Source organism: Paraphaeosphaeria sporulosa (genome assembly GCF_001642045.1).
Source record: "Paraphaeosphaeria sporulosa strain AP3s5-JAC2a unplaced genomic scaffold CC84scaffold_2, whole genome shotgun sequence".
In the NCBI taxonomy this organism is placed as follows: Eukaryota; Fungi; Ascomycota; class Dothideomycetes; order Pleosporales; family Didymosphaeriaceae; genus Paraphaeosphaeria; species Paraphaeosphaeria sporulosa.
The window spans coordinates 3,753,077-3,780,684 of NW_017253361.1; the positions used below are offsets into that span (position 1 = coordinate 3,753,077).

A 27,608-nucleotide genomic window follows, 5' to 3' on the forward strand; every position below is an offset into this window, starting at 1 on the left:
TGCCATGCAAAAGTTCTTGTACCACCTTTCCATGGGTCAGAGGCAATTTCCTTCACGAGATTCTTCAGTGGCATTTGGAGGAAGACGTATGTATGTAGTTGTAATGATCTTGATACTGAAGAATTCGGATTGATGGATTATTCATAGAGAACTATATAGTCTCTCTCCGCTTGAATTGGAGATAAGGTCCATCGGTTGAAGCACCGAAGGTGTCGTACAATTGAAACTCCTTTTCCCTTTGCCTCCCAGGTCCAAGACGCGAACTGCCAGCGCCAATGCTAGCCAGCTTTGCATCATCTGCAATCCTGAAATCGCCGTGCCAAAGGATAGTTACCATTGTAATCAAGACTTCATTTGTGGCTAATGTCATGCCCACACAGTTCCGGTCACCGACAGAGAATGGTGCCCATGCCGCTTTCGTGGCTGCAACCTTCTCGTTATCTTGCAGCCATCTTGAGGGGTCAAACCTGAAAGAATCAGGGTGATGCGCTTCGTTGTGATGCAAAGCATAGATTGAGGTGGCGACTTCGTAGCCTTCCGGGACATAGATCCCGCAGACGGATGCACCCCCCGGGCCAGCTTCACGGTAGAGTGGCGCAGTAGGAGCTGGGGAGACCCGCATAGCCTCTTGCAAACAGGCCTTGAGATAGGTGCATCTGCTCAATCTGCTGTTCATCCCAATATCTTGAGGCTTTTTGAAGATGCTACGCACTTCTTGGACCGCTTTCTGATACTCGTCCGGATACCGGGACAAATACCAGAGAAGGCTCGTCATACCAGTGGTGATAGTACCGCTTCCGGCAATGAGTAGAGTAGTCATCTCGGCCGTTAGCTCACCATCGCTAAGACCTTCACCCGAATCAGGGTCTCTGTATTGAGCGATTGCCGTGATCATGTCGCTTTCACCAGTTGCCTTTTCTGACCTAAGCTCCGTCAAGCGTGAAGCAATCCAAGAGCCCAAGAGCATATGCCACTCCTTTCCCAGCTTCGCGATCTTGGGGAAAAGAACTTCACCTACTTTGATCGGGTTTACCATGCCGCTGCAAAATGCCTCAGGCCATTGGATAGCAAGCCCCATGCGAACGAAATTGGCCTTGCGTGCCGGATTGTAGACCCGATTATCAGGACTTGTCAACATTGCCGTAGATCTTCCAACCGTAAGGTCCGCAATGAGATCGATGGCAAAGAAGGCGCTCCATTGCGTCGTCTCTCGTGCTTCACCCCAATCCTTGCCATTTGATGGTTCAAACAGGACATCACAGTAATTCCCAACATGTCTCAGAATTTTCGATTCCGACGCTCTCATTGCTTGCTCAGAAAAGCCTTGGGAGATGATTTTCCTCCGCCTGGAGTGAAGTTCGTTGCTTGCAGCGTTGAACACGCTAGGAAGCGGTTGTACCTGGATCAAATCTCAGTAAAGCTCTCTGGTCCTGGAGAAAATAAAGTACCCTCATGGCATCATATGCTCTGCCCTTGAAAAGGTTTTCATGGCGGCCATATATCTCTGAAGCTAGTTGTGAGAACAAATACGAAACCTTGCCCAATCGATCGGTTCTTACCTTCCATCGATTTTCGACTGTTGAAAAGAATCCTGTCCGGTCCATACCGGACCACAGGCCCTGGAAATAGATAAGCAATTGTGATGCCACGGCTTTGACACGGAACCTCGTACCATATTGCTCGTGAAGACGTTGTATCATAACATGCGTGTCCCCCTTCGCAGCATGATAAGCGCTGTACGCGTTCGTAAGCTTCGCTAAGATTGGGCCAGGAACGTGTGCGAAAGCATGGAAGTAAACTCGTCCAATACAGACGAACAAAGTATACGCTATAGTTGCGAACACCGCATAAGTGAGAAAAAGGAGCGTGGAACCCATGGCTTTGTTGGAAGTGGTGCTCATTCGCGGCGGAGCGATGGAGCAGAAATATGAACTCGCCAGGTGCAACAGAGCGGCTATCGATAACAAAGGACATTCGATGAACCCTGCATGAGGAGCTGAGCGCGCCCAAGTGATCATTTACTGAATGGAACTAGGCTGGAGCTAGTGTTAGCTGCTGTGTAAGCTGACCCATGATCGTGGGGTCTTCGTGTTCACTGCGGGGACGCGGCACCTGCCAGCTAGGTATAGTTCACAGCTCGTGCATGAGTAGCGCCTTGTACAAAGGGAAGGCTGATTCTACTTGAAAGTCCAATTACAAATGCAACGATCAGATACACCGAGATATGACATTATCATCACTCATCATGATTATGCATGAGCAGGTCTTCACTGTTCTCGCCTTGTCGATTATTACAGTGGTAAGACTATATTGCGAGACAACAGTATGCGAGACTATACTCACTTATTGCAGGTTACGTGCACTGTCGCGCACAAGCTTATTCTACATCCACTAGCTAAACATCCAGGACCACTGTTTTCACGCATCTCTGGATGGCCAAATTGGTACCATGCTGCAAAAGGCGATCGCCATATATGGCTTTTACGACTTCATTCGAAATATGGATCAGCTGTGCGTTTCAGTCCAGATTCAATGTCTTTCAACACCCTGGCGGCCGTGGAAAACATCTATACATCGAGAGAGGCCAACGTCCGTAAAGGCGACTGGTATCAGTGCGTCAAAGACTCTGCAGGAGGTTTTGAGAGCACTTTTACTGCCCGCGACAAGGTCCGACATGCGCTGAAACGACGGATATTGGCTCATGCCTTTTCCGAGAGAGCACTTCGCGATTACGAGTGCAGGATCAAACGCTTGACCAAGGAGTGGCTGGACTATCTCGTGACGGAAGGTAAGGGCAGCCGTACCGTTGATTTTGCAGCTTGGGCCAACTATATTATCTTTGACATCCTTGGTGATCTTTGCTATGGGAAAGACTTTGGACTAAGATATTCGGAGAGGGACCGGTACGTGACTGAACTACTTCCGCGTACGACCCGGATCTGGTACATGCTCGGCTATCACCCGTGGACCCACTTACTCCGGTACCTGCTCTTCAAAAATAGCCTAACAAATAAGTTAGGTCGGCTTTTTGTGCGGGAGAATTCAAACTTCCGAGAGTTCTGCGTTGCAGCTTTGATGTGGCGAATGAAGATGGGTAAAGCCTCGGACAAGGACGCGCCCGTCTCGCAAGACATGTTTCAATACCTTCTCAAGGCTCGAGATCAAGAAACTGGAGAGGGTTTCTCAATGGGAGATCTTGGTGCAGAGAGCGTGTTACTCATGATAGCTGGAACCCACACTACTTCCATCGCAATTGCAGCAATTATCTTCTACCTGACGACGCATGAAGATAAATTGGAGAAAGTCGCCGGGGAGATACAGAAAGAATTCCTCTCCATCGAGGACATGTCTTATCGACGACTGGCAGCACTTCCATACCTCCGGGCATGCATCAATGAGGCATTACGCTTATGCCCACCTACTGCAGGCCACCTCCAACGGGAGGCGCTAAGTGGCGGTACCGTGATTGATGGAGTCCGGTATCCAGAAGGCACCAATCTGGGAGTCTCGGCTTATGCTCTACAGCGTAATCCCCACATCTGGTTGAATCCCAATCAGTTTGAACCCGAAAGATGGCTTCAGGATGACGGCACCTTCAATCAAAGAAGCCAGCCGAGGCTCATCGCTTTTAGCTCTGGGCCTCTCGGGTGTCCCGGAAAACAGCTTGCATACATGGAAATGTCGTTTGTTGTTGCTATGCTGATCTATCATCTTGATATCACCTTGAACAGATCGGAGGGGTGCAATGTGGACTACGTTATTCGAGATTGTTATGTGGGCCAAAGTCGGGGTCCTCGGTTACACATCCGTACTCGCGAGTAGTTAGATGTGGCATGGGATTAGTGTAGCGTTTCGGCTATAACAAGGGGTAGATAGCAACGCTTGTTGAGCAACCTTTCCGAGCGGAGGCTTCTTCACTCAATCATTGACCGCCATGGCGCATCACCCCACAGCGAAACCGCAGCTTGCTTGTGAATACACCGCCACTTCAACCACTATTACGAAACTGAGCTGTCACTTCAACGACACCTATGACACGATCATCCAAAAATTTCGTCTTCAAGTCCCACTGCTTGACATCTCTCGTATGCGTGCCGCAACCAAGGACAAAGAAATATCGCAAGCGGTGGAAGCTTCTGGATCTCCGTCGGGATTTGTCCTTTTCGCGGAGTATAATCACGCAGGCTGGATGCGACACTTCACGATTCATGGGAAACCTCTGCAGCGTGCTCATCGGTTCACATTCGGTAACCCGTTGTTTGCCTTGCCGGTCCTACAGCACAGTATCCAAGCGGCGTTGCACATCCCGCTTGACTGCTGCTTTATTGAAGAGCTGGATCGGAAGAGAACAAAGATGATCGTCACACTTCCGACTACATTCCTTGGTAGTACTGAGGTGGATGTGGATGCTGCAAGGCATGCTTTGGCGGAAATCGAAGGGAAGCTGCTTACATTGGTTCAACAACTCACGCCGCAGACGTAGCTAACGGCATTCGCGGCATCTGCTCCACTAGCTCTGGGTGCCTACGTGTCGTATCAAAAATTACAATCCGATTATCTTGATTTGGTGGCGTTGCGCGTATCCATTGCGTTTTATTGCCCCATCCATCCTGCACGAATCCTTTGTCGTCGGAACTTGGGCGCTCTTCGCTTAATCCGCGAGCGTGCATCTGATCCTTCACTGCCGGCAACTCCGCCGTATATGTGAGTGGCTGAGTCAACACAAAGAACATTTTTCAAGTATCCTGGTAGTGTTGAAGAGAGGAGTGTCGATTAAGACTCGGTCAGCACAGCTACCCAATAAGACAGCTAAGCTAAGTCGCCGAACAAGACCTTGCGATCAAGCCTGAGCTAGCGGATCTGTACATACCCTGTCGCCTGCAGTAGACAATTAATCGGTGTGTCAGATGCGTTGGAGGCCTGAAAGTGGTTCTGCAGTGATTCATGTGGTATTGCATGTGGTGCAACATGAACACCGGGACCAATGGCATTCGGGCTCAACTAAGCAAGCGGCTTCCGTCAAAGGCACATTCCTATTAAATATTAACTTGGATGTGAATCTCTATCACCAATGCTCCACCATAAAAACAAGCTTGTCTAAACCATTGAGATGAACATTATCAGTCGCGAATCACATCGACTACGTGGGGACATGGAAACCGAACGAACCGGATTCAATACCCACAAAGAGCCGCACCCATCTGAGTTGCTCGACGCTGGAGTAGGTATCGCAAAAGTGCTGACACGTCCAACAACTGACTCAAATGGGTAGACCCTCAACAGCAATGAGCTAAGCATCAGACAACTACGTACCGCTATTCCGAGCTATTGCTTTGAGCCTTCGCTCTTCTGGTCCTTCTTTTATCTCATCCGAGATATTTCGTATTCCGCTATCCTGCTCAGCACACTTTGGTACTGCCTCACCTTGCCACAGGTCGAGCAGTCCAGTCTCCTCTACTATACACTTGTCTGCAGCTACGGTGTATGCCAGGGAATTGTCTGGACGGGCTTGTGGGTGATCGCTCACGATGCTGGCCACAGCGGGTTCTCAAAGATTCCGCTTCTTAACGATACCGTCGGGTTCGTTCTACACTCGTTCCTGCTCGCGCCATATTTCAGCTGGAAGTCAAGTCACCGCCGCCACCACATTTATGCCAATCACATTGAGAGAGATTTGAATTACGTCCCCCCTCAGCGTAGCGAATACGCTCGCCAGATCGGTGCTGCCCTGGACAAGATTGATGAGGTAGGAGAGGATGCGCCAGTCGTTTTAACCCTGCGGATCATACTCCAACAGTTGATTGGATGGAACTGGTACATCCTATCCAACATCACCACCCCTGACACGGCTGTCGTCAAGAAAGGCCTGTCAGTCTGGCGATACTCCCACTTCGACCCGTGGGGAGGTATGTTTCGGGACAGTGAGGTCACAGCTATCATTCTTAGTGACATTGGCTGTCTCTCGACCATCTCCGGACTCTACGTTCTCTATCGATACCTAGGGAGTTTCGAGTTGCTGTTCTGGGTCTACGTTGTGCCATGGTGTGTAGTCAATCATTTCATCGTCATGATCACTTTCTTGCATCATACACATCCGGATGTTCCGAAGTACACCGCAGACAGCTGGACGTTCCTTCGAGGCGCGACCGCTACCATCGACCGCGACTTTGGTATCATCGGCACCCATTTTTTCCACCACATCTCCAGCGACCATGTAACCCACCACCTCTTCTCTTCTATTCCGCACTACTACAGTCGCACTGCGAGCAAGGCGATTATACCGCTGCTAGGCGCTCACTATCATGGCCGAGGGACGTTCACGTACAACGACCTGAAGACATCGTTCCGGGACTGTCAATGGGTAGAAGAAGATGCGGCCAGAGATAGACATTTTGGTATCGGAGATGGCAATGGCAGAGAAAAGCGAGCTTTATGGTACAGGAAAGGGATCAGTCCCGCTCCTGAGTACCATCAACGGAAAGCGCCATTCCTGGCCGCCACGTCGAAGCTTCGGGAGGGGAAGAGTAAACAGCTGAGTTGTTCCTGAGGTTGAAGGTTGATGGTTGTAACATTGGCGCTATGAAGGGGGCGGAAAATCGGGCACAAACTGGATGTGTCTTAGGGAAGCATCGGCGCTGACACATACACCCTCTTGTCTAAATTCGCATTGAACTTGTTCCTGCGTTGCAATCCGGCTTGTGTGTCAAGGAAAAATCTCACTCTTTTGAACGCTCCAATTGTCGAGTACAAAGTGCAAAATATCAAATGAGAGTATGTGTGGTACTAAGTCGTTCTCGCCCATAACCTTGTCCCATAATCTTGTCATATTCAGTCGTTAGACTCCAATTACACCATGCGTGCCGGAATCGAGTGGTTCTTGCCAATACATTTTGATCTAATATTCCAGAAATGCATTCCCCGGTGCTCCAGGGACGTCTGTATCGACGGCAGGGCACGCTAGTCGTCACTCCCTCCATGACAGCCTGAGTAGCTAAGAACCCCTCTTTTTTATGGTCAAGACTTGTTCGTACTGTCTTACCAGGCGAAGCCAGCGCTGTCATATCTTTCGAAGAATCGGCCTCTGATCGAATCGTTCTCAATTCGACCGCTCCATGTAGTTTTGGGATTTCAGCTAGTCGCTGTGCCCAAATAATGAAAGTATACTCCCTGCAATTGGCCATTGTTGTGGTAAGCTCTTCATCAAATACATGGCGGAATCATATCTCCTAACTCCAGCGAGAGCCACCAGCGGATTTGCAAACGGTGCTTCCACATTTAGCTGTATCGTTGTCGTAAACAGCGCTGTAACACCAAACATTCAGACAGATGGTAGTTGTCCTCGGTGATAGAAAGACTCAAAGTTTATCTGGATTACTCCTGCAGCGGCAGAGGATATGTCTGCATCGTGAGAGGTCGGAACTCCAGAAGGTGATGCAGGATTAGAAACGAGTGGCCTCGGGCGATGTAACAGTAGCAGAGCAGTGTTGTACACAGGATGCAGTGTAGCGGGCCACAATTCCAAGTTCAACGTTGGACGAAGGTGAAGATGCTGCTGTAGCATCAGAGACGAAGTCGCCAACTTTCTGTCTGCTTCGGCGGAAACCTCATGTCTTTTGTGTTTCCTGGACACAGGACCAAAACTCCTGCGATAGATGCTCTTGACTATGATGCAGCGCTCTGTCATGGCGATGGCATAATCGACTTGTGTATTCGGATCGCAATCGCTGTAATCTTCTAGTTTTGGTCGCTATAAGGCACAGTCTTCGAGGCTTCTGGACAATTAGCACTCGATGTGTTGGCCCGGCGTCGAACGTACATTGCAAATGGGCGCCCATGTTGTAATGCGACAGGAAGACCGCATTGAACCAGCAACCACCATGCTCGCCTCCACATCCTTTTGTTGTGGATACCAGTGTACTAGGGTCAGCATCACGATGTGTTCCAAGACCCACGGCAGTAGATGTTCCAATATTAGTAGGAAAACCATGTTAAATTGAGCACGGGTATCGACTGGTACAGCAAAGACCACATCGGGATGTCGTTAGTCGCATACAGATAATTATCGAGCATCAATACTGGAACACGAAGGGATCTATTGATCGAAACTGACTGCGACTACGCGTACTGACTCCTGTCCTTCCAAGACGGCTGCAGAGCCTTGCCATCAATCTTGTCAAAGCCGAACCCGCTCTGGTACTTCCCATACTGTATCAGCTGAAGGGTGCTCAACTTAGCGCCGGCCTCAGTCTGAGCCCACAGAGCCACACTCAGCGTGTTCTTCCCACGCGTGTTGATGATGCCTGGGGGAATAGGAAATCTTGTCTGAGGCCCAATGTGAGGGACGAATTTGCCGTATTGATAACCGTTGATGAAAAGGAGCACTCGCGCAATTGTTCCCGATGGAGCACCGACCTCGATCCCAAGCGGTACGTCGAGGTCCCTATCAATGTCCAGCGTGAATGTAGTAGTGAACCATTTGATACCAACACCCTTTACTCCATCTGTGACGGGGCTGGCCTTGGTCCACTTCGACGTATCGAAGCCGGGTAGGTGCCATCCGAGACGTTCGCCGTAGAGGCCTCCTTCGTTCATAGGTCCTCTTATGGGGTCAATATTCTTCTCCCCGCCGGCATTTCCTTGAATCTTCCACTGGCTGAAGGTTCCTCCCTGGAGCTGGGCACCAAGAAGTCCGCGCGGGTTCTCGACACCTGCAGGTCCGGTGGAAGTCTGATCGTGACCGGTGTAGTCCGTGACTACTGTCAAGACGTTGTTATCGGTCAGATTCACACCCTTGAAGGAGAAGGTACCCGTAGTTGACTGAAGTGAGACATTACCGGGGTGGTAACCGACGAATTGCCCGTTAAGCCAAGCATTCCATCCGGCAGCCACACCCCCCTGAGCAGTGATATTCGCACCTGTGACATTTTTTTCGGAGAAATAGCCACGGTATACCTTTGCACCGGTATAAAATTTATAATCGCTGCTGAAAAGGACCGGGAGCGTCAGAGGCTTTACAGGACTCAATGTCGTGGTCTTATTCGCTACAATCCAATTCTTATCGTTATAAGACGGCGACACCTCAGGAACCGAATCAGCGGCTCTGAAGTCAGTCAGAGCTGGAAGAGAGATCTGCCGGTCTTCGGCGCCGGTAATGCTGGCAGTGAGCGATCCGTAAGCAGTCTTTGTAGTCTTGATCTTATCCCCATTCCAAGATATCGTGTTAGCCTTTTTTCCTGCGTAAACTTCGATTGTTGTAGAGTTTGCATTGTCGCCAACGATATTGACAGTATCGCCATGGAGCCTCGCCGATCGAACGAGGTAAGGACCGAAAACAAAGATTTGCTCATCGGGTTTTACTGTTGGGCTTGATGTGGTGGAAGGGGCAAAGAAGGTCCAGGCCGTGGGGATGTCGACAAAGTAGGCTAACACACCGTTCGAAAAGAGAACAGCGGTCGAACCTTTGGCCTGGGTGTACGTGAAACCATCTCCGGATTCTGTGGCCTTGATACCCGACTCTGCACCGTAGGTCTTGAAAGTGACTTTCTCAGCGTCTTTGAAGGCAAATTGTCCGGTCTGGCCTTCCCGGAGGTAAAATACGACAACCGGCCGATCAAAGGTACCATACGTCAATACTTCTGCAGAAGAATATAATAATGTCACCTTTCCGATCGAATAGTCGGTCACGATCCATCTGCTTTGCCTACCAGCAAGCTGCAAGTCAGGGATGGTGACGTTGCCTCCTGAAGTACTGACCGTGATAGAGAAATCAGTTATCGAGCGCGAGTTCGTGACATTGTGCTGGGCCAGGTAGAACCTTGAACTGGTTTCCTTGTTCTTTAGCACCCAGGTCCACAGATCAGCATTGCCTGTTGCAACGGCACTGCCGTTGGTTTCCATTACGGTGTTCGCCAAACCTTCGCTCACGCGGGTGAACAAAGTCAACAGTTTATATTGCTTGAACTTGTCTTGTATCTCGCGCGTCTCCCTCAATGGCGCAGAATAGTCGTAAGAGGTATAAACCTGAATAAATTGTCAGAAGATGGACCTAGTCGATCGGGGCCATGACATGGTGTAGGAAGCACGTACCACTGGTGCACCGCTGTGGCCCCAGTTAGTGCCACCAAAGGCGACATAAAGATTGAGAAGCGTAGCCCTCTGTGCAACGATGCCCTTGTAGAATACGTCGGCGAACTCGGGACTGTGCTCTGCCTGGCACGTGTCATAGAAGTATCCTCCCCAAGGCTGAAAGTATCCACCTTCGAATTCAGGAAGATACTGAGGTTGAGAAGGCGACACGTCGTGAAACCACTGGTAGTAGGTGTAGGGTAGATTAAATCCTGAGTTAGGGTTGGTGCAGCTCATGCCACCGGGATAACTGTCAAGGCCATAGATGTCGACTGCGCCGCCGACATTGTTGTACTCCGACGACCAGCTCTTGCTCCGGAAGCCCTTCTCGTTGTGTGAAGTCGGCACGATCAAGCCAGCTTCTTTGAAGGCATCCTCAATCTGTATCATGTACTTGACAAGGGTGTTGTTCGGATCATACTTAGTCTCTTGTAGCTCATTCTCAACCTGAGTGAGAATGACCGGGCCGCCATTGGTGATTTGGTTTTTCGCTATGATAGCTCCCACTTCGGCAATCCATTCCGACCAGGCCTGATGGTATGTCTCATCAGACGTCCTGAGACTGCCCATACTTCCATCACTGCCCCATAGGGCCAATCCTCCTCCATTGGTTTCCGCATTGCAGTAGGGGCCGGGGCGCGCAATTACGTAAAGCCCAGCTTCTTTCGCCAGATCGAACAGACGTTGGATGTCCTTGCCCGGGGTGGTGAAATCGTACGTTCCCTTCGATGCGGAGTGATAAGACCAGAAGAAATATATGCTGACAGCGTTCATCCCGTTGGCTTTGAACTTTTGGAAAACATCAAGCCACAGTTCTGGCACGGGCAGGCGCTGATAATGGAACTCCCCGCTCATGACAATGATGCGCTCGCCATCAACGAGAAGACTGCCGCTATCCCAGGTGACATCTTTCTGGAGCCCATTGTCAATTGCGCTGACTGCGGCCAGGACGCTCGAGAGGCTTGCGAGCAGTCGCAAAAACCGCATGATTTCTTGCGGGGAGAGGCGAATTGCGGTAATCAAGCACTAGAAAGCGTACCATTGTGCCTTTCTATATATGATGCTTGTACATCCGAGGAGGCAACTCAGGGCTTCGCGTGCTCGGTGCTATCCCCTAAGGAACTGGTAGACGGCGCAAATCATCTCCATGTTCCTGTTGGCGCAGAGCTATTATTGACGGTCTTTGAATTTACCGGCGGGAGAGCTTCCGGAAGATTGCCCTTACAGCAAGGGTCCGGGCACCTGGGGATGATGGCTGCGGGGATTGCGCATGGCAGGGGCATCATCGCACCGAATTGCCGAGGCAGGGAGCGCGTCATGTTCCCCTGTTGGCAACACACCCGTCTTGAGGAACATACCATCGATGAGGCTCAAAGTCGTAGTCTTCATAGTCGGGGTCATGCGACGCGACAAGATGCGATAGAAGAAGGGAATACCAAGCTTCCGCGATCTTTGGCCAAGGAAGCCGGGTTGCCCAGCCCCCGCCCCCGCAATTTTGCGAGAGCTGGCGACGCGTCCATGAACAACGACCCTTTCTCTGCCAATTGTTACTTCACGTCCCATCACAGCAATCCCATATAGGATCGATATCCTTGTGTGCTCATCCCAATTAGCTCGCACCCGCGGGAAGTGGCCAACATGCCTTCAAACCACCTGAACAGCTCGGAATCCACGCCTTTGCTACACCGCATCGTGCCTGCCCATGTCCACCCTGACGGCGAGAGCGGAAGACGTGGCTTTCATCTGGGCCACTTTCTCAATGTTTCATGGCGGAGTGGTTCTACGATAGCGAAATATGTGAACCTTCTATGGCTGTTCGTGCCCGTGGCAATTACCCTGAAGTTAGCCACGCCGGGGCTTCCTCTCCTCGTCTTTGCGTTCAGCTATATTGCGATGATTCCAGTAGCGAACCTGCTGGGATTTGCGGGCCAAGAGTTTGCGCGAAAGATGCCGAAAGTGTCTGGGATCCTCATCGAGACATCCTTTGGCTCCATCGTCGAGATCATCCTGTTTCTGGTTCTCCTTGTCAAGCACAATTCTGCGGAGGGTTCATCAGAGCATGGCAACCTGATTCCAGTGATCCAAGCAGCAATCCTTGGGTCCATCTTGACCAACCTACTGCTCTGCTTGGGTGCGTGCTTTTACGTGGGTGGCCTGCGGCAAGCAAGCCAGAAATTTCACGCCTCCATTAGCGAAGTCGGAACTGGACTGTTGTGCGTGGCAGGCTTTGGTTTGCTTATCCCGAGCGCATACTACACTGCGCTGAAGGGATCCGCCGTGCCGGTAGCCATTGGCCATCATACGTTCACGGAGGCGGTACTGCAATACAACACCCTCAAGATCAGCCAGGTGACATCGGTCCTACTCATAATCGCCTTTGGGATGCAAGTAAAGCTCATCAAATTTGTCAACGTGAGCTGATAGTACGCAGTTTCATCTTTTACAATGCGCGCTCGCAACACTCCATCTTTGACGAGGTTCTCGAAGCCGATGAGCACCACGACCTAGACCGCTCTGAGGACCTCGCGAAGCCCAAGTTTACCTTCACTGAGTGCATTGTCGCGTTAACACTGTCTCTGGTGCTCGTCACCTTGCTTGCAGTATTCCTCGTTGAGCGGATCGAGGATGTCGTTGAATCAGGTGTGCCAGATCAGTTCCTCGGCCTGATTCTCCTTCCACTCGTCGAGAAAGCGGCCGAACATCTCACGGCGGTTGATGAAGCCTGGGATGGGCAAATGGTAGTCTCCTGCATGTTGTTCCTTGACCACGCTAACAATTTCCAAGAACTTTGCTCTTTTCCATTGCATCGGTCCCTCGATCCAGACCGCACTTTTCAACGCGCCTTTGGTCGTCATCGTCGGCTGGATGCTGGGCAAGGATATGGATCTGAACTTTGAGATCTTCATGATCGTCCTGCTGGTGCTGTCCATTGTCGTGGTGGGCAACTTCCTTCGAGACGGCGAGTCGAACTATCTCGAGGGCGCTCTTCTGATCGTAAGTACGCTTGGGAGATAGTGTTTTGCGCAGCCTAACCTTTCGACAGATCATCTACATCATCATCGCGGTCGCATCGTGGTATTACCCCAACCCAGACGTCGCAACATCGAACGGCCTCGCGAATTCTTCGTAGCGGGGTATTCGGGGACCTTGACTGAGTATCCCTATTACAAGCCCCTACCATGGGTCTGTTTACTATGGTCTCGTTCCCGCTTTGCGTTGTACCATGTCGCTCCTGTCCATGCAACACGTCATGGTCACACATCCGTGCGTATAAGCTACCATGTACCATCCGTCTGGTAATTCCGAATCTGTATCTACTATCAAATATGAGATGGACGTTAGACAGCCTTTGACGGCGCCAAAGGCATTCTTTCAAGTGAGCAATCCCCTGCAAAGATTGTTAGTCGCTATGTGCAGCGATACCACGGCCCAGTCCAAGGACCAGGTCGCGGGACACGGCTGTTTTGGGGACATAGTGCGCAGGTCGCATGGGTGGCATGGGGCCAAGCACGCGACGTCGCACAACCGTTAGCTTACTGTACTCCTCTTGTTCCTAGTCGGTGGGTAGTAAGCTAGGTGAACGAAGTGTACACAGTAAGACGAGCTTGCCAGGGACCACATGCCGTGCGTTCAGATGTGCTCCACTGCAACTCTTGGTGCTCTCCTGCGTCCCTCGCACAGGAGCACCTAGATGAACACTGCCCAGTCCGCACGGCACGGCCGAGGAAGCTTGGAAGTGCGGCGCGGGTCTTCGCGGAGCTTCGACGGTGTCGTTATCAGGGTCGTGTGGACGCAATTCCCACTCGTCGTTGGCGCCTTCCTGACGCGGCGCTAGCGCGATGGCGTTCACCAAACAAATACCCAGAGGGTGGACTTGGCTCTGCAGCAGTAATGACCACCGACCGGGACCAAGCTCCAACAAGCATGGACCGCTCAATACCAAGAACGGGGGCTCCTGATCTGCCTGGTACCTGCCTGGAATGCAAGGGATACGAGGCGGGGTCAGTGTGGCGGTTGGTTGCAGACCTGCCATGAACAGCAAGGCCAACAGCGATTGCGCGGGAACCGGGTCAGCGCACGCGGCGAGAGGATTCTGGGTTGATTGCAAGCTCATTGCATCATTTGGCGCGAGCACATAAAGTGGCCAGCGTCCGGGTGAAGAAGGACCTGTGGCTACGCGTTCTTGCCCAGAGGTCCCTCGGTCTACCTCTCCGCCGGCATCAGCTTCAGCACTGCACGCAACCAGCTCCGTCCACCATGCAGATGCTCGCGTCCGCGTTGCTGGCGGCAGCAATGGCTGCGCACGCGGTTGTCGCGTCGCCAATCCAAGCGCGCTCGCCCTACGCCGTCAAGGAGACGCACTTTGCGCCACGCGAGTGGACCAAGCTCGACCGTGCCAATGGCAACAAGTTGGTGCAATTGCAAATTGGCCTCAAGCAGGGCAATATGGATGGGTTGCTTAAGCATCTTGACCAAGGTGAGCGACGCCGCAGACCATCAACGCAATTGCATTCGCTGATCATAGGCAGTCTCGGACCCGGACCATGCGCGCTATGGAGCCCATTTGAGCGCCGACGAGGTCGACGAAATGGTCCGACCCGCCAAGGAGACTTGCGATCAGGTCGAAGACTGGCTGCGCGAAGCCGGCGTCGGCGACGTCAGCTACAACACGGCCAAGGACTGGATCACTGTCAACCTGCCCATTGACTTCGTGGAGAAGCTCCTCGACACCGAGTACCACGACTACAAGCACGAGGATGGGTCCATCATCTCTCGCACCACGCACTGGTCCCTCCCTCGCCACCTGCACGGGCATATTGATGTCATCCAGCCGACTACTTCCTTCTTCCGTGGAGCCGCCAACGCTGCCACCTATGTCAAGACCATCGACAAGGTGCACGAGGAGGTTGCCAGCTTGAGCTTGGCCAACGGCCAATACGAACCCACCGAGATCTCAAAAGTGTGCAACGTCAGCTCAGTCACGCCAGAGTGCTTCCAGACCCTCTACAAGACTAAGGGATACAAGACCAAGGCCGCGCACAAGAATAGCGTCGGCTTCACCAACTACCTTGAGGAAGTGCCCATCAGGCCCGACACCGAGCTGTTCCTGAAGAAGTACCGCCCTGAAGCCGTGTCTTCGGCGAAGGACTTCAAGACTTACTCCATCAACGGCGGTCCCTTGAACGATGGGCCTTTGACCGAACAGGAGCTTGCCGACGACAAGAGCCACGAGGCCAATCTCGATGTCCAGGCCATTGCTGGAATCAGCTACAAGACTCCCATTGTCAGTTACTCTACCGGCGGCCGTCCTCCGTTCATCCCGGACCTTACTGTGGTGGAGAACGATAGCGAGCCGTACCTCGTCTGGGTCAACTGGCTTCTCCAGCAGCGCTCTATCCCCAACATCATCAGCACCTCGTACGGTGAACCTGAGCAGACCGTACCCCGCAGCTACGCCGAGCGCGTGTGCAAGCAGTTCGCCGCCGTTGGAGCTCGTGGCACCACTCTATTCTTTTCCTCCGGGGATAGGGGCCTCGGAGGAACCAACAAGTGCTACAGCAACGACGGAAAGAACACCTACAAGTTCCTTCCTGCCTTCCCTGCGTCCTGCCCTTATGTCACGACTGTCGGCGCCACCAAGAACTTTGAGCCAGAGGAGTCTGCGTACCGCGCTGCGCGCAACGTCTCTGGCGTCTTCCGCGACTTGTACTCCAGTGGCAGTGGCTTCAGCGAGTACTTCAAGCAGCCCACTTGGCAAAAGGATGCGGTCCCCAAGTATGTTAAGAGCATTGGGGACCTCTACAAGGGCCTTTACAACCCCCGCGGCCGCGGCTACCCGGACCTCGCCGCGCAGGGTCTCTACTTCGCATACTTCTGGAATGGCACTGAAGGCACCATCAGCGGTACTTCGGCGTCGACACCGCTCACTGCTGGCATCTTTGCCCTCGTGAACGACGCCCTCATCGCGTCGGGCAAGCCTACGCTGGGTTACCTCAACCCGTGGCTGTACAAGAAGGGCTACAAGGGACTGACTGACATTACTATCGGTTTCAGCTACGGCTGCAATGTCCAGGGCTTCCCAGTGACGAAAGGCTGGGACCCGATCACCGGCTTCGGTACCCCAATCTTCCCAGAGCTCGTGAAGTTGGCTGGGGGCAAGGGTGTAGGTTATTAGAACTGCTTTGGATGCCGCATGGGCTGGTTGCTAGACTAACTCCCTGCCTACTTCCAATTGATAATATCGTTTTTGACATAAACTTATCTTCAGTTGGCCTGTATGATGTGAAGTATTGTACAGTAAAATTGGAGACCATTCGGCAGCGCTTTCCTCAGTTAACTTGCAACACTAGATTAACATAGGCTAGCGCAAGCCACTGAAACGTATGGTCGCTGACGCTACCTCTTCACCCACTTCAAATGCTGATCAGACACACGCGCACAAGACGGGCAGCGATGTGCGGACGATAGTCAACGGTGCATTGCGACGGACTAATACCAACGCTTCGCCATCGCAGCGTCCCAGCATCGCACCATGCGACAGTGGAGTGCAAGAACGAGGCCTCCCCGACCTTCTGCCTTTTCCACCGCGAGCACTTCAGTCATCCTCCTGTGTGCGTACCTTGGGAAAATCCCATTGCCGCATGCATGCATGAATAAATTCTCCGATCGGCCCTCAGCGATCGGCGTGGCCCCACACGTTTGACATTCCTGACGTGTCGGACGTTTGGCGTCGTGCGGCCCTTGCGGCGGCAGCATGTTTTTCTTGGGCATACTGTGGGTGATCGTGTACGCTGGGTGTGGTTCCATCTCGTTTGGGCTTCTTTGCAAAGGCATCCGGGCAGCGCTTCGTGGGAGACGAGGAAGTGGCTTGCCGAGGGATGGTCCTTGAGGTGCCGGGGGTGTGTGGATTGCACCGTAGGTCAACTCGTGCTAGAGAACGCTGGGAGTGCAGAGAGTGAGTGCTGGATGGGGACGAGCGTGGGTGGGTGGAAGGGGCTGCGTGGCAGTGCGTGATCGCCTGTTGCGCGTGCGGCTCTTGCGGCACCAATACGTGCTGGGTTGCGTAGGCACTGCTGTGGATGCACCGAACGGCTCAATCCGCTGCGAGCCTGCTGGATTGGGAAGATATCACGAACATCGTGGGAGTGGGACAGGGGAGAGGGAAGTGCATGATCGTCTTCTTGGCGTCTTGCGTATGGTCCATGATGGATGATCAATCACTCAGCTCGAAGATACTGCACAGAAGAAGAGGCTTTGGCGTCTCTTCGCCGATTTTGCGCGGAACTTGAAGGCTTGTATAAAGGTTGGCGTGGGAGCATGGGGTTTTTTCTTCCATCCTTTCTCTTCCTCTCATCTGCTTCTTTGCAAGACGGCCCCGCTTCCCATCCATTCTTTTGCTTTGTACATACTGCTGTGCGGTACCTTCATTACGTCTACTCTCTTTCAGATAATACCCTTACAATCATCTCCATCATGAAGGTCTTCGCCTCCGCTGCTGCGCTTTTCGCTATTCCCCTTGTTGCGGGTGCGCCTATCGTATGTCTTCGCGATGTTGGAATGAGCCATAGTGAAGTTGTTAATATCGTTGCAGGAATCCAAGCGCCAAGTCGACCAACTGCTGCAAGGCGTGACGGGCGCGGCAGGCAACCTCGTTGGCGGCGTCACCGGTGCAGCTGGAGATGTCGTCGGTGGAGTTACGGGCGCGGCGGGTAATGTCGTCAACGGTGTCGGCAACACAGCCGGCGGTGTCGTTGCTGGAGTCACTGGTGCAGCAGACGATGTTGTGCGTGGAGCTACTGGCGCAGCTGGCGGCGTTGCGGGAGGAGTCACAAGCGCAGCTGGAGATGTCGTCGACGGAATCAAGAACACTACTGGCGACGTCCTCTCCGGCGTCACCGGCACCGCTGGTCAAGCAGTTGGCGACGTGACTGGCACTGCGGGCAACCTCGTCTCTGGCCTCACAGGGACGGCTGGAAACGCCGCCAAAGGCGTAGGCAACACCGCGGGTGCGGCGACGCAGGGCACAGGTGGACTGCTCAGCGGCTTGCTCGGACGCGATGTCAAAGATCTCACTGAGGTCGAGAAACGACAGCTCGACTCACTGCTCGGCGGCGTGACAAGCACTGTGGGCGATCTGACGGGAACTGTCGGTAACCTGGCAGGAGGCGTCACGGGTGGGCTCACTGGGGGCTCTAATGCCAACGCGCAGGGTGGTGCTGCTCAGGGTGCTGGGGCAGGAAGCTCGGGTGGCCTGCTCAGTGGACTTCTTGGCCGCGATGTCGAGGAGCTCAGCGAAGTCGAGAGGAGGCAGCTTGATGGCCTTCTAAGTGGACTAACTGGCACTGTTGGCGATCTGACTGGTAGCCTTCTTGGGGGACTTACGGGCGGGAACGGTGGGAATGCGGCGGCTGTTACGGGAGCGAACGGCGATTCTTCGGGAGCAGCAGATGCTTCCGGGGCGGGTGGAGTTGGTAATTTGCTCAGCGGTCTTACGGTAAGTTCTACTCCTCAGTCTACACGCTAGGATCTCAGACTGATTGTCTCGCTAGGGCTCCCTCACCGGATCCGGGGCGAATGCTGGCTCGACGCAGGGCACTGCTGGTACGGGCACGAGTGGCGCTTCAAATGCGAGCGCAGCCGCATAGAACGATCGTTTCACAGTTTGAGCGATACTACGTGTTAAAGTCGAAACGAGACGGAACTTAAAGGAAAGCACACAGATGCGATCCATTTCGGTTCCCAATGGTTGTATATACCCAAGCTAAAGAGCAGTCCAGATCACTGCTACTGGAAAATGGAGACACCCTTTTGCGGTGTATGGCAAATGCTCGATTTCTGGCATGAGCAATTCAATAAATTTCAGGATCTTGTTGACCCTTTCGGTCCACCTGCGACCCTACTTTTGTCGATGCGAAGGAACGAAGCACTATTTGACAATCGCGCGCTTAGGTCCTGGACCATGGAACAATCTGATGTGATTACAGAAAGGCACCGTAGAAACGTGTCTGTCGGTTGGTCTGTGTTTGCAACTCTATAAATTCGAGATATATAATTGGCAGTGTAAGCATGACAGCGTTTTTCGGATGTAATCACCCTGACTCATTTCGTCTCATGGTTAGCCATACCAGGTCATGGAATATATCAACATCAGAATTCGTGTGACAACGCATCAATCTTCCTCTGTGGTCTAAATAACTCCTGAATGGTCAGATACCCTAGGCACAACTACCTCTGCAAGATGTAATGGATATTATGTGTAAGTCTTCCACACCGTTTCCTTCACAATTTCAGCACGACGATGAAAGCTCATCGATTCACTCGCCTTTCCTACTATATGATGCGGAATTGCCTTGTGCATGTATTCGCGGCTTCTGATATGTTCCAACACGTGAAAATTTGCTTCCTGTAACACCATGTTCCTGGCTAATCCAGGGATTTCACAGCTACATGATTCACCACCGCATCTTTTGGAATGAGATAGATAGGCAAGGAGCGCCTATCCACCCGCGTTCAAGGTATTGTTTCAGAAGCCTAGGTCTTCCCTTCCCACTCGAGCATCACATGACATATGAACATGCCAATGCTAGGGTTGGCGTAGAAATCATACATATCAACCTCCACACCCAGGTTGTGCTTTATCAGAAACATAACTTCAACAAGAGCAAACGAGTCGGCGCCTATCTCACTGAAAGTGAGTCCATCTTCGAGTGTCTTTTTATCGATATTTGTCGCGGAGCTGATAATACTGAGGCATTGTTCCATGATGTTTCCAGCACTCAAGGCACCTCTTGGAGGTGCCGGAGGTGGCTCAGGTTCTGAAGCGTCGTAGCCAATCCCGCGTATACAGATACTGGTAGGATGTCCCATCTTACTACTGAAGGTCCACGTATCCGGTCTTCGGCACATATAGATGACGCGGCCCCCCATCTCAGAGTCCAAGTAAGATAGAGCCAGGCTAAGTTGCCGCGGATTCCCGTTCTTATCCTCAACTTGACAATTCAATGTAGCTTCTCGTTGCTTCTTGAAACCATTTCCTTTGTTACTGTAGATTGGCAATGTGATCTGGAGTCCGAGATTCGTCATGTGGAAGGAAGAATTTTCCGCTTTGGACCGTTGAATCTCCTGGCCTAACCGCCTAACATTCCCCGAATTCCGAAAACATGCCGGCGTATTGGCCAGCAGTCGAAACGTGGTCATCCCCGAAATGTACCAAGCAAATATACTTTGATCTGGCGTAGTGCTGAAGATCTCTTGTTGTAACCTCACAAAAGCTTTCTCTAAACCCTCTCCATATATAATGGGCATATGGATGCCAAACAACCCCATCAAGCTGTACGCCCAGTCCTCCGGCCTGGAGGTCTTTCTGCTGGATGCCCAGAACATACGCTGCGATACGCAAGCCTGCTCAAGCCGTTTCTGGCCTGTAATGAATGGTTCAGGGATTTGCGTTATTCGTGATACCCACTGAGTGACATCTAGCCACGCCTTCAATCTGGCGTACTTCTGGTTGTCATTTTCGCGAGGAACAATATGATAAACACTGTTAAAGTTGCCTATCTGGCCAAACACGGTCCAGTCCTGGGCGAAGAACAGGATTTTACAGGGAGCCAGCAACTCCTGCAGAGTCCAGCCGCGCGTAAACCATTTGCTGTTTGCGAGCGTGTCATAGTCATAGAGACCACCAGGAACGTCGGATAAGTAGACGTAACAAATTTCAGAGTGTTTGTACCAGGGAAACATGGAGTTGATGGCTTCGGAAAGCTCTGCACTGCTTCGCTTGTCTATGCAACAAGAATCCACCCATGCCCAATTATATCCATCTTTTTTCGCGCGAGCACAACATCCCCCGATCTTGGAGAAGCCCGCTTTAGCCTTGGCCTGGTCCCGATACTTTTTTTTCTTCATCTCCACGAAGGATACTTCTTCCGCGCCCCATGTATGGGAGAGTATTGCGTAGGGCGGGATATCGGTGCCAATGAACTCTTTCAGCTCCAGACTATCGACGCTGAGCAGCCACATCTCTAGGCTGAACGACAAAGCGCAAAAAAAAGAATGAATCCAGTTTGGGTTTTCTAATTGGATGTTTTGTGAAGTTCGATATGTCTGGAGGCCCATAGAATGGATTTTCGGCGCAATCAGCGTCGTGGGAGGCTGCCTAGAAGCGGGGCTATGTTACACAGAATCAAGCGACTGATGGTCAAATGTCGTTGGCTGGGTCTGCATTGGATTTCGAATTCGTGACGGAGGCTATCACCAAGCATTTCCATATACTGACCGATCGTACATCGCGGTACAAGAAAGTGATGTATTAATTATTTCCATGAACGAGCTAACAAGTTAGATGCGATGCGCTTCTGAAGCCATCTTGAAAGCTAAACCCTCCATTTTTTATGTCCCATGCACACCCACCAACGATGCTTACACCCAATCAAATCAACCAGATACCTACTTCCATACTGCCGTGACCTGAGCCCATACACTGACCCAACGCCGTCCGACATCCACTTGACCACTCGGCCCAGCCGCGCTGTTGACTGAACACCGCTGCCTACTTTTTCTCTCAGCCAGGTCCCCGTACCAGGCGTTGGTGTGAGAGACAAGCACTGGAAAGCTCTGCTCCATGATGTGCGGCACGATACACGAGCAGAGCGTGTGCGGAAGCGAGGAAAAGCGGTTGACACCAGGCAGCCAGAACGCCGACGGATAGGACAAGCAGGAGACAGACGGCTAGTCTGTGGGGGTGGAAACCGGGGCTTGAGCAGACGAACTCTGGCCATTGCACGTGGACACGGCAAAAGACCCAACAGGCAAACGGGTAACGAAAATATGTGCCTTTCTGCCCCTACCTCTCTCTCGCTCCGAATCCATCAAACATTACTATAACACCCTGGCTAATCATACCCTATCCCAACAAAAGACCCGCTGACTCGCTCGCTGAAACAAATTGTGACCGCAGATGAACGCCTTCGCAAATGCCATGCCCACAAGCCATGCCATGCCATGCCCGTCTCTAGCAGCATCTCATGCGATTTTACACACGCACGCACACACAAACCCAAAATACACGCCAAAATATATCCTTTGGAAAAAGACACTCCCATCATGCCCTCCCCTCCATCTTCCTCTCTTACATGTTACTGCTTCTTAGTTCAGTATTGGGAGGCTCAATCACGCAGCCAGCCCCGACTAGCCTGGCTCGCGCGACTCGGACTCGTCCGGCTCCGCTCATCCTCCTCCATGACATCGCTCAAGCGCGTCGGGTGGTGATGCCGCATGCCCACCCACTCACTGCCATATCCATCGCCGCTGTAATCCGCGGGCGCCTGGCTCACGCCCGACCCCGTCCCCATCGTCGCGGTGCTCCCGTACACCGTGGTCGCGGTACTCCCGTACCGATGCAAGTGCTCGAGCTCCCTACGCCGGTCCTCGGACACATCTTCATCGTCCGAGTCCTGCTGCTGCTGCTGGCGCAGCGCGCGGAACGGGACGCGGTGGCCTGCGGCGTCGAGGATGTAGTTTCCATTTTCGTCGATGGCGTATTCGTCTTCGGCGTCGGAGGGGTCCTCCTCCGGGTGGGAAAGGATGGTGGAACGCTCGTCTTCGGGGGAGGCGGCGGAGTCGCGGTGGAGGTAGACGTCGGGCTGTTGGTAAAAGGCTTCGGGTTGGGAGGTGCGTGGGTCTTTGGAGAATGGTTGCTGGGGAGCGGGAGGGCCTTGGTGGCCGCTGGATGCTTGCTGGGGGCGGAGAGGCGCGGGGATCTGCGGCTGCTCCGGGGCTTGGGAATACCCAGGCTGGTATAGAGTGGACGGACCGGCACCTGAGGGGACGTACGTGCCCTGGGCGACCGGTTTGGCCTCAGGTTCGTGCCGCCGTCCTTCGGTAAAGGGGTCTGTGTCAGTCGGTGACTGACCTTCTTCGTAGGAATAATGCTGCTCGATCCCTTGGCTAGCTGAGCTTGCACCGTACGTATCGTCTCCGTGCGAACGGACGCTGCCATGCCTTCCCATGGCTTGGGCCGTCGGAAGCACCTGGACGCCGCCTATCATGGTAGGTTGGCCTTCTCGTAAGGAAAAGACACGGTCACGCTCCTCCTGCTCACGTCGTCCAAGCTCTTCCCACGCTCGTCTTGCTTCTTCTTTAGATATTTGCAGTTCACGCTTCATCTCCTGCACAGATCGTTCGGCATTTCTCTTCTCCGTGGACAGACGCTCCATATCGGCTACGGCCTGGTTTCGGGCGGCACGTTCATCTCTTATTGTGTTCTCGAGCTGTGCTTCGCGTTCTTGCGCCCGCTCCTGTTCTTGTCGATGGTCATAAAACCATCGCTGGAACTTGCGCTCCGATGATGCTCGAAGCCGTTGCAACTCGACGACAGCATGAAATAGATTTGCGCCTGCAGCAGAGAGATCCGTGATCTGGCGGGACATCTGCTGAGCAAGGGGTGCGCCGCGCACCTCGTCTGTATTTTGCTCCAATCGCCGTATCCAGTAGGAAGTGAGCCCTTCCCAATGGGACGAGAGGGTCTCCCATCGTTCAAAGGCATGTGGGAATGTCGAAACCGTAGACTGGCGCTGCTGGGAGGAGGAAGAAGCACCTGGAAGGGCCGACGCAGCTGCAGGGGCAGAGGAAACAGGCTGCGCTGACGCAGCAGGAGCAGAGGGGTTTCTGGCGTGCTGGGCGGGCGGTGGTCGTCGCGAGGAGCCAGCTTGTGTAGTAGAGGGTTGCTGAACAGGACGAGGCTGTTGCTGCGATTGTGAATTTGCACGCGGCCTATTCGACTGCGCGCCGGATGTTGTATCTTGTGCGCGCCCTGATGGTGGCAGTGTGGCCGCCGCTGGAGGTGCAGGTTGCCTCGCAGACGCACCCTGTGGCCCGTACGAGCCATAGCCGCTGTCGTACGTTTGCTGTGGTTGCGGTTGTCTTTGGATCCCCGCATCGGGATTCATGGGGGCGCCTGCAACGCCAGCAGCTTGAGCTCTCCGTTCTGCACTTCTCCTCCGCTCTTCTCGTGCCTCTTGCGCCTTTCGCTCCTCCTCAGCCTCTCGCCGCGCTTCTCGCTGGCGACGATTGTTCATGATCATTTGCGGCGTCACAATGTTGGGGCGGTCTTCCTTGGTGACTGGAAACGGTCCACCAGCGCGCGCGCCGGCATTGGCAGCGCGGCCGTTGCCCCCAGCTGTCAACTCCGCCATGGACGCGTTCTCCTCGGCGAGATCTGGGGTGAAGGGATACGGAGTCCGGATGGCTTCTTCGAGCACGAAGTGGATCGCAGACGCAGTCCGCTGGGAGATGCGGAGCGCGGGGTGCGGCTCGAATTGCGGGTCTGAAATGCGGGCGCGAAAGCTGTCCGAGGGACCGGGGCTCAGGTGCGAATACTCGGCAGCGAAGCGGACAGTGCGCTGTTGGGGTTCGGGCGCGGGGTCGGCTGGCGGTGTGCGGTACCGTTGGCGGACGTCTTCGATGTTCGGGGTGCGCCTGAGGGTGTGGGCGGCGCTGCCCTCGGAACTCGAGGCTCGCGAGTAGTTGTGCTGGGCCCTGAAGAACTCGGCAGCCTGCTGCTGGCGTTGCTGCAACGATGAGATATAAGGCTCGAATGCGGGAGGGTCGTTATCGTGGGTATCGTCAGAGATGGGCTGCGTGCGTTGGTACAGGGTGGGCGCGTCGGGCGCCGGAGTCGTCAATGTGGCGAGCCCGGACTGCTGGTGCGCAATCGAGCACCGCCAGAGGCGACGGCCGCCGGGACGACGGGGAGGACGAGTGGTGGTGGTGTTGGGCGACGGGGCAGCTGGTGGAGCGCTGGGTCCGAGGGGGCGCGCGCAGTGCTGGGACTAGCGGGCGGGCTGGAGGGATGCTGCAATGCCTGGAGAGCACGCTGTTAGTGAAGGCGATGGCAGGGAGCAGTGCCATTGCAGGGCGCGCAAGATAATAGCTGGGGGGTTGGGGTGGTTGGTGCGGTCGTGGGCCGTAATGGGGAGGCTGGGACGCGCTGCGAGACGACGTATACTTACGCTGTCGCAAACAAGAAACGCCCCACGAGTCGCCGGGCATGCTTCACCGACTCTTTTGCGCGAGTGCTTCTGCGCGGCGCGAGCGTTGTCGCCGCCGGTGCGGTTGCGTCTTGCCGCGCGCGCTGCCAGGTCGTCGCGTATCGAGACAGCAGCCCACGTCACCGCCGGGCCCTCACCTGCTCTCCACTCACGTCTGCTCGCCGGCAACCAGCCACAGCGGCTGTGCGGGCGGCGACAAGGCGCTGCGCTGCGACCGAGGCGACGAGACGGCGGCGGGCAATGGGTCTGGAGGCAGGCGTGGTCAGGCGCTGGGCATGGTCGAGGGTCGCGGGTCGCAGGTCGCGGTTGGGCAATGGCGGCGCGGATTGCTCCTGGGATGCCGTCGACGGGTCAATTGGGAGCCTGCAGCGCTGCGTAGCGGATGCACGCGCAATTGACAGTGTGCGCTGCACCTAGGCGACGAGTGTCATCAGGGCTGTCCGTCGTGCCAGCGCATGTTGCATACTTGGCGCCATGTCCCCATGTCGCCCGAGGCTCGGTTCGGAATGGCTCCCTCTGCCGTGGCTGGCGAGACAGAGGAGCGCGGCGGCGTGTTCATTGCATGGCCAGCGAGACACGCGAGGGCAGAGGTCCATGGAGATGGAGACGGAGCGTTCCTGCAGCACGAGACTTGACAAAGGCAAGCAAGGATGCCCGCCGACTGAGACACCGTTCTCGCCATGACTTCTCCCTCGCCTTTGACCCTGCGGGGCAGCCAATCACCGCCGCAAACAGCCCTTTCCCTCGCATCGGCCCTATGCTAGCATTGCGGGAGATTGGGACGCTACATGACATCAAAGAGCCTCGGTTGCTCGACGCGAGTAAGGTATCTGTCCGTGTGTCAAAAGGGCTTCCTCGTGGAAGCGAAGCGCACCGAAATCTCGACTCCCTTATTGTACGCACGCGCGGCATTCTCGAGTTCACATGCAAAGCTCAGGTACACGAACTAAGACAGCCAACGTCACCGCACTTTCGACTCCCAAGTCGGCACATACATGTCATTTCTGTTCATTGAGGACTTTTTGCATGCTCGCGCAATACAGGAACTCGGGCAACACTTTTGTATTCACCATATAATCAAAATCCACCCAAATCATCAAGCCCGTCCATTCATCATTTCTGAACACACAAGGAAATCAAGAACAAGCTCCGAAGACAAGCTGCAGAGAAGAATCCAGACACCTTCCACTAAAACGTCGACAGGAGAAGAACGCCCGCAACAAGAACCACAACACTGTTCAAGCCTATGCTGAACCTGCTCGCAGCACCCTCAAAAAGAGGCGGTGGGTAGGAAGGCACGGGAGCACCCGTGGAGCTTGCCGCGCCCTTGGTGCTGCTCGCCATTCCGCTGGGCACGTATGCCGCAGTGCTGTTGACAGGGACGTAGGGCGCAGCAGTAGCTTCGTAGCTAGGGGCCTCGGACGCGGGGGTTGGGACAACCGTGACGTATAATTTGCTCGTCGCACCAATGCTCTCCTCACCTGCATCCATGCCAGGAACAGGGACGTACGCCGCCTTGGAGGGCTTGGCTTCGAGGTAAGAGCCCTTGCCTGCAGAGTAACCTGCCGGAGCAGATGGAGCATAGTACGCCGCTTCCGAGGGAGTCGGGTAGGGCTTGGTCAGAGTGACAGTCGTGGTTGCTGGTCCGCAGTGGGTGCAGACAGTAACAGTGGTGTACCAGCCCTCGGGAACCTCGTTGGACGTAGGCTTGGGGGCAACACCAGTGTATGTCTTGGTGACGGTCGCAGTGATGGTCGTCAATCCAGTCTCGCAGACATCGACGTACGATGTGGTGTAGGTGGTGGTCTTAGCTGCGGCAGGAGATGAGGCGGCATATCCAGGCTCGCTAGTAACGGATGGTTTGCTGTGACTTTGGCTAGACTCCACAGGGTACGACTTGGAGGTGTGAACAGCATAGCCTTCAATCGTCTTAGAGGTAGGCACGCCGTAACTGGGTCCAGTGTAAACAGGGTAGCTATGCTCAGGGGTCGACGAATCAGCTGTGGGATAGGCAGAGTACGAGCCGTTGGAAGGTGCCGAAGAAGAGCTGATGATGCTGGCAGAAGCAATACCCGTGGGCACAGGCGTAACAACGGTGCTGCTCACGGAAAGGACGGAGGCGCTGGGAGTTACGGTCGAAGCTGATCCAGTGCTGGAAACGCCACGTGAAGAGGAGATCACGCTGCTTGAAACCACACTGCTTAAAGGAGGGGCCGCACTGCGCGAAGAGATGTTAGCTAACCTAGTGGAAGACGCAGACTTCGACGTGGAGACTGCCTTCGATGTAGAAACAGCCTTAGACGACGTAGGCTTGACAGACGAGGACGAAGGCTTGGCAGAAGTCGTAGGTTTGACAGAGCTGCTAGGCTTGACAGAGCTGGTGGGTTTGACAGAGCTGGTGGGTTTGACAGAGCTGGTGGGTTTGACAGAGCTGGT

The 27,608-nt window shown here is 53.9% G+C and overlaps 10 protein-coding genes across 10 annotated transcripts; 6 read left to right on the plus strand and 4 right to left on the minus strand.

Moving 5' to 3' along the window:
* Positions 1-151: 151 nt before the first annotated feature.
* CC84DRAFT_1139283 (putative benzoate 4-monooxygenase cytochrome P450) lies at positions 152-1,877 on the minus strand (the record flags this gene model as incomplete). The annotated part of the gene is made up of 4 exons (XM_018176232.1): positions 152-1,399; positions 1,449-1,504; positions 1,560-1,619; positions 1,673-1,877. 4 exons carry the CDS (start codon positions 1,875-1,877, stop codon positions 152-154), a joined length of 1,569 nt encoding a protein of 522 aa, XP_018040968.1.
* A 368-nt stretch (positions 1,878-2,245) lies between these two features.
* Positions 2,246-3,822, plus strand: CC84DRAFT_1237463 (cytochrome P450; the record flags this gene model as incomplete). Its single annotated transcript, XM_018183899.1, has 2 exons — positions 2,246-2,299; positions 2,353-3,822. 2 exons carry the CDS (start codon positions 2,246-2,248, stop codon positions 3,820-3,822), a joined length of 1,524 nt encoding a protein of 507 aa, XP_018040969.1.
* Positions 3,823-3,900: 78 nt separating this feature from the next.
* CC84DRAFT_1161509 (uncharacterized protein) lies at positions 3,901-4,668 on the plus strand. The gene has a single exon (XM_018177758.1). The coding sequence runs from the start codon at positions 3,935-3,937 to the stop codon at positions 4,481-4,483; it is 549 nt and encodes a 182-aa protein (XP_018040970.1). The 5' UTR covers positions 3,901-3,934; the 3' UTR covers positions 4,484-4,668.
* A 484-nt stretch (positions 4,669-5,152) lies between these two features.
* CC84DRAFT_1184580 (delta-12 fatty acid desaturas-like protein) lies at positions 5,153-6,995 on the plus strand (the record flags this gene model as incomplete). Its single annotated transcript, XM_018180758.1, has 3 exons — positions 5,153-5,221; positions 5,273-6,465; positions 6,908-6,995. The coding sequence occupies 3 exons, from the start codon at positions 5,153-5,155 to the stop codon at positions 6,993-6,995; spliced, it is 1,350 nt and encodes a 449-aa protein (XP_018040971.1).
* Positions 6,996-8,113: 1,118 nt separating this feature from the next.
* On the minus strand, positions 8,114-11,274 carry CC84DRAFT_1193992 (uncharacterized protein; the record flags this gene model as incomplete). Its single annotated transcript, XM_018181334.1, has 3 exons — positions 8,114-10,020; positions 10,087-11,086; positions 11,249-11,274. 3 exons carry the CDS (start codon positions 11,272-11,274, stop codon positions 8,116-8,118), a joined length of 2,931 nt encoding a protein of 976 aa, XP_018040972.1.
* Positions 11,275-11,644: 370 nt separating this feature from the next.
* Positions 11,645-13,463, plus strand: CC84DRAFT_1256411 (vacuolar calcium ion transporter-like protein /H(+) exchanger). The gene is made up of 4 exons (XM_018184621.1): positions 11,645-12,509; positions 12,557-12,863; positions 12,910-13,119; positions 13,169-13,463. The coding sequence occupies exons 1-4, from the start codon at positions 11,764-11,766 to the stop codon at positions 13,253-13,255; spliced, it is 1,350 nt and encodes a 449-aa protein (XP_018040973.1). The 5' UTR covers positions 11,645-11,763; the 3' UTR covers positions 13,256-13,463.
* Positions 13,464-14,418: 955 nt separating this feature from the next.
* CC84DRAFT_1256412 (tripeptidyl-peptidase 1 precursor) lies at positions 14,419-16,300 on the plus strand (the record flags this gene model as incomplete). Its single annotated transcript, XM_018184622.1, has 2 exons — positions 14,419-14,602; positions 14,655-16,300. The coding sequence occupies 2 exons, from the start codon at positions 14,419-14,421 to the stop codon at positions 16,298-16,300; spliced, it is 1,830 nt and encodes a 609-aa protein (XP_018040974.1).
* Positions 16,301-17,598: 1,298 nt separating this feature from the next.
* CC84DRAFT_1237488 (uncharacterized protein) lies at positions 17,599-18,770 on the plus strand (the record flags this gene model as incomplete). Its single annotated transcript, XM_018183900.1, has 3 exons — positions 17,599-17,661; positions 17,717-18,619; positions 18,675-18,770. The coding sequence occupies 3 exons, from the start codon at positions 17,599-17,601 to the stop codon at positions 18,768-18,770; spliced, it is 1,062 nt and encodes a 353-aa protein (XP_018040975.1).
* A 719-nt stretch (positions 18,771-19,489) lies between these two features.
* CC84DRAFT_1139297 (HET-domain-containing protein) lies at positions 19,490-21,144 on the minus strand (the record flags this gene model as incomplete). The annotated part of the gene is made up of 2 exons (XM_018176233.1): positions 19,490-20,589; positions 20,665-21,144. The coding sequence occupies 2 exons, from the start codon at positions 21,142-21,144 to the stop codon at positions 19,657-19,659; spliced, it is 1,413 nt and encodes a 470-aa protein (XP_018040976.1). The 3' UTR covers positions 19,490-19,656.
* Positions 21,145-22,289: 1,145 nt separating this feature from the next.
* On the minus strand, positions 22,290-25,854 carry CC84DRAFT_1203021 (uncharacterized protein; the record flags this gene model as incomplete). Its single annotated transcript, XM_018181801.1, has 4 exons — positions 22,290-24,921; positions 25,134-25,255; positions 25,325-25,585; positions 25,639-25,854. The coding sequence occupies 4 exons, from the start codon at positions 25,852-25,854 to the stop codon at positions 22,290-22,292; spliced, it is 3,231 nt and encodes a 1,076-aa protein (XP_018040977.1).
* Positions 25,855-27,608: the final 1,754 nt, after the last annotated feature.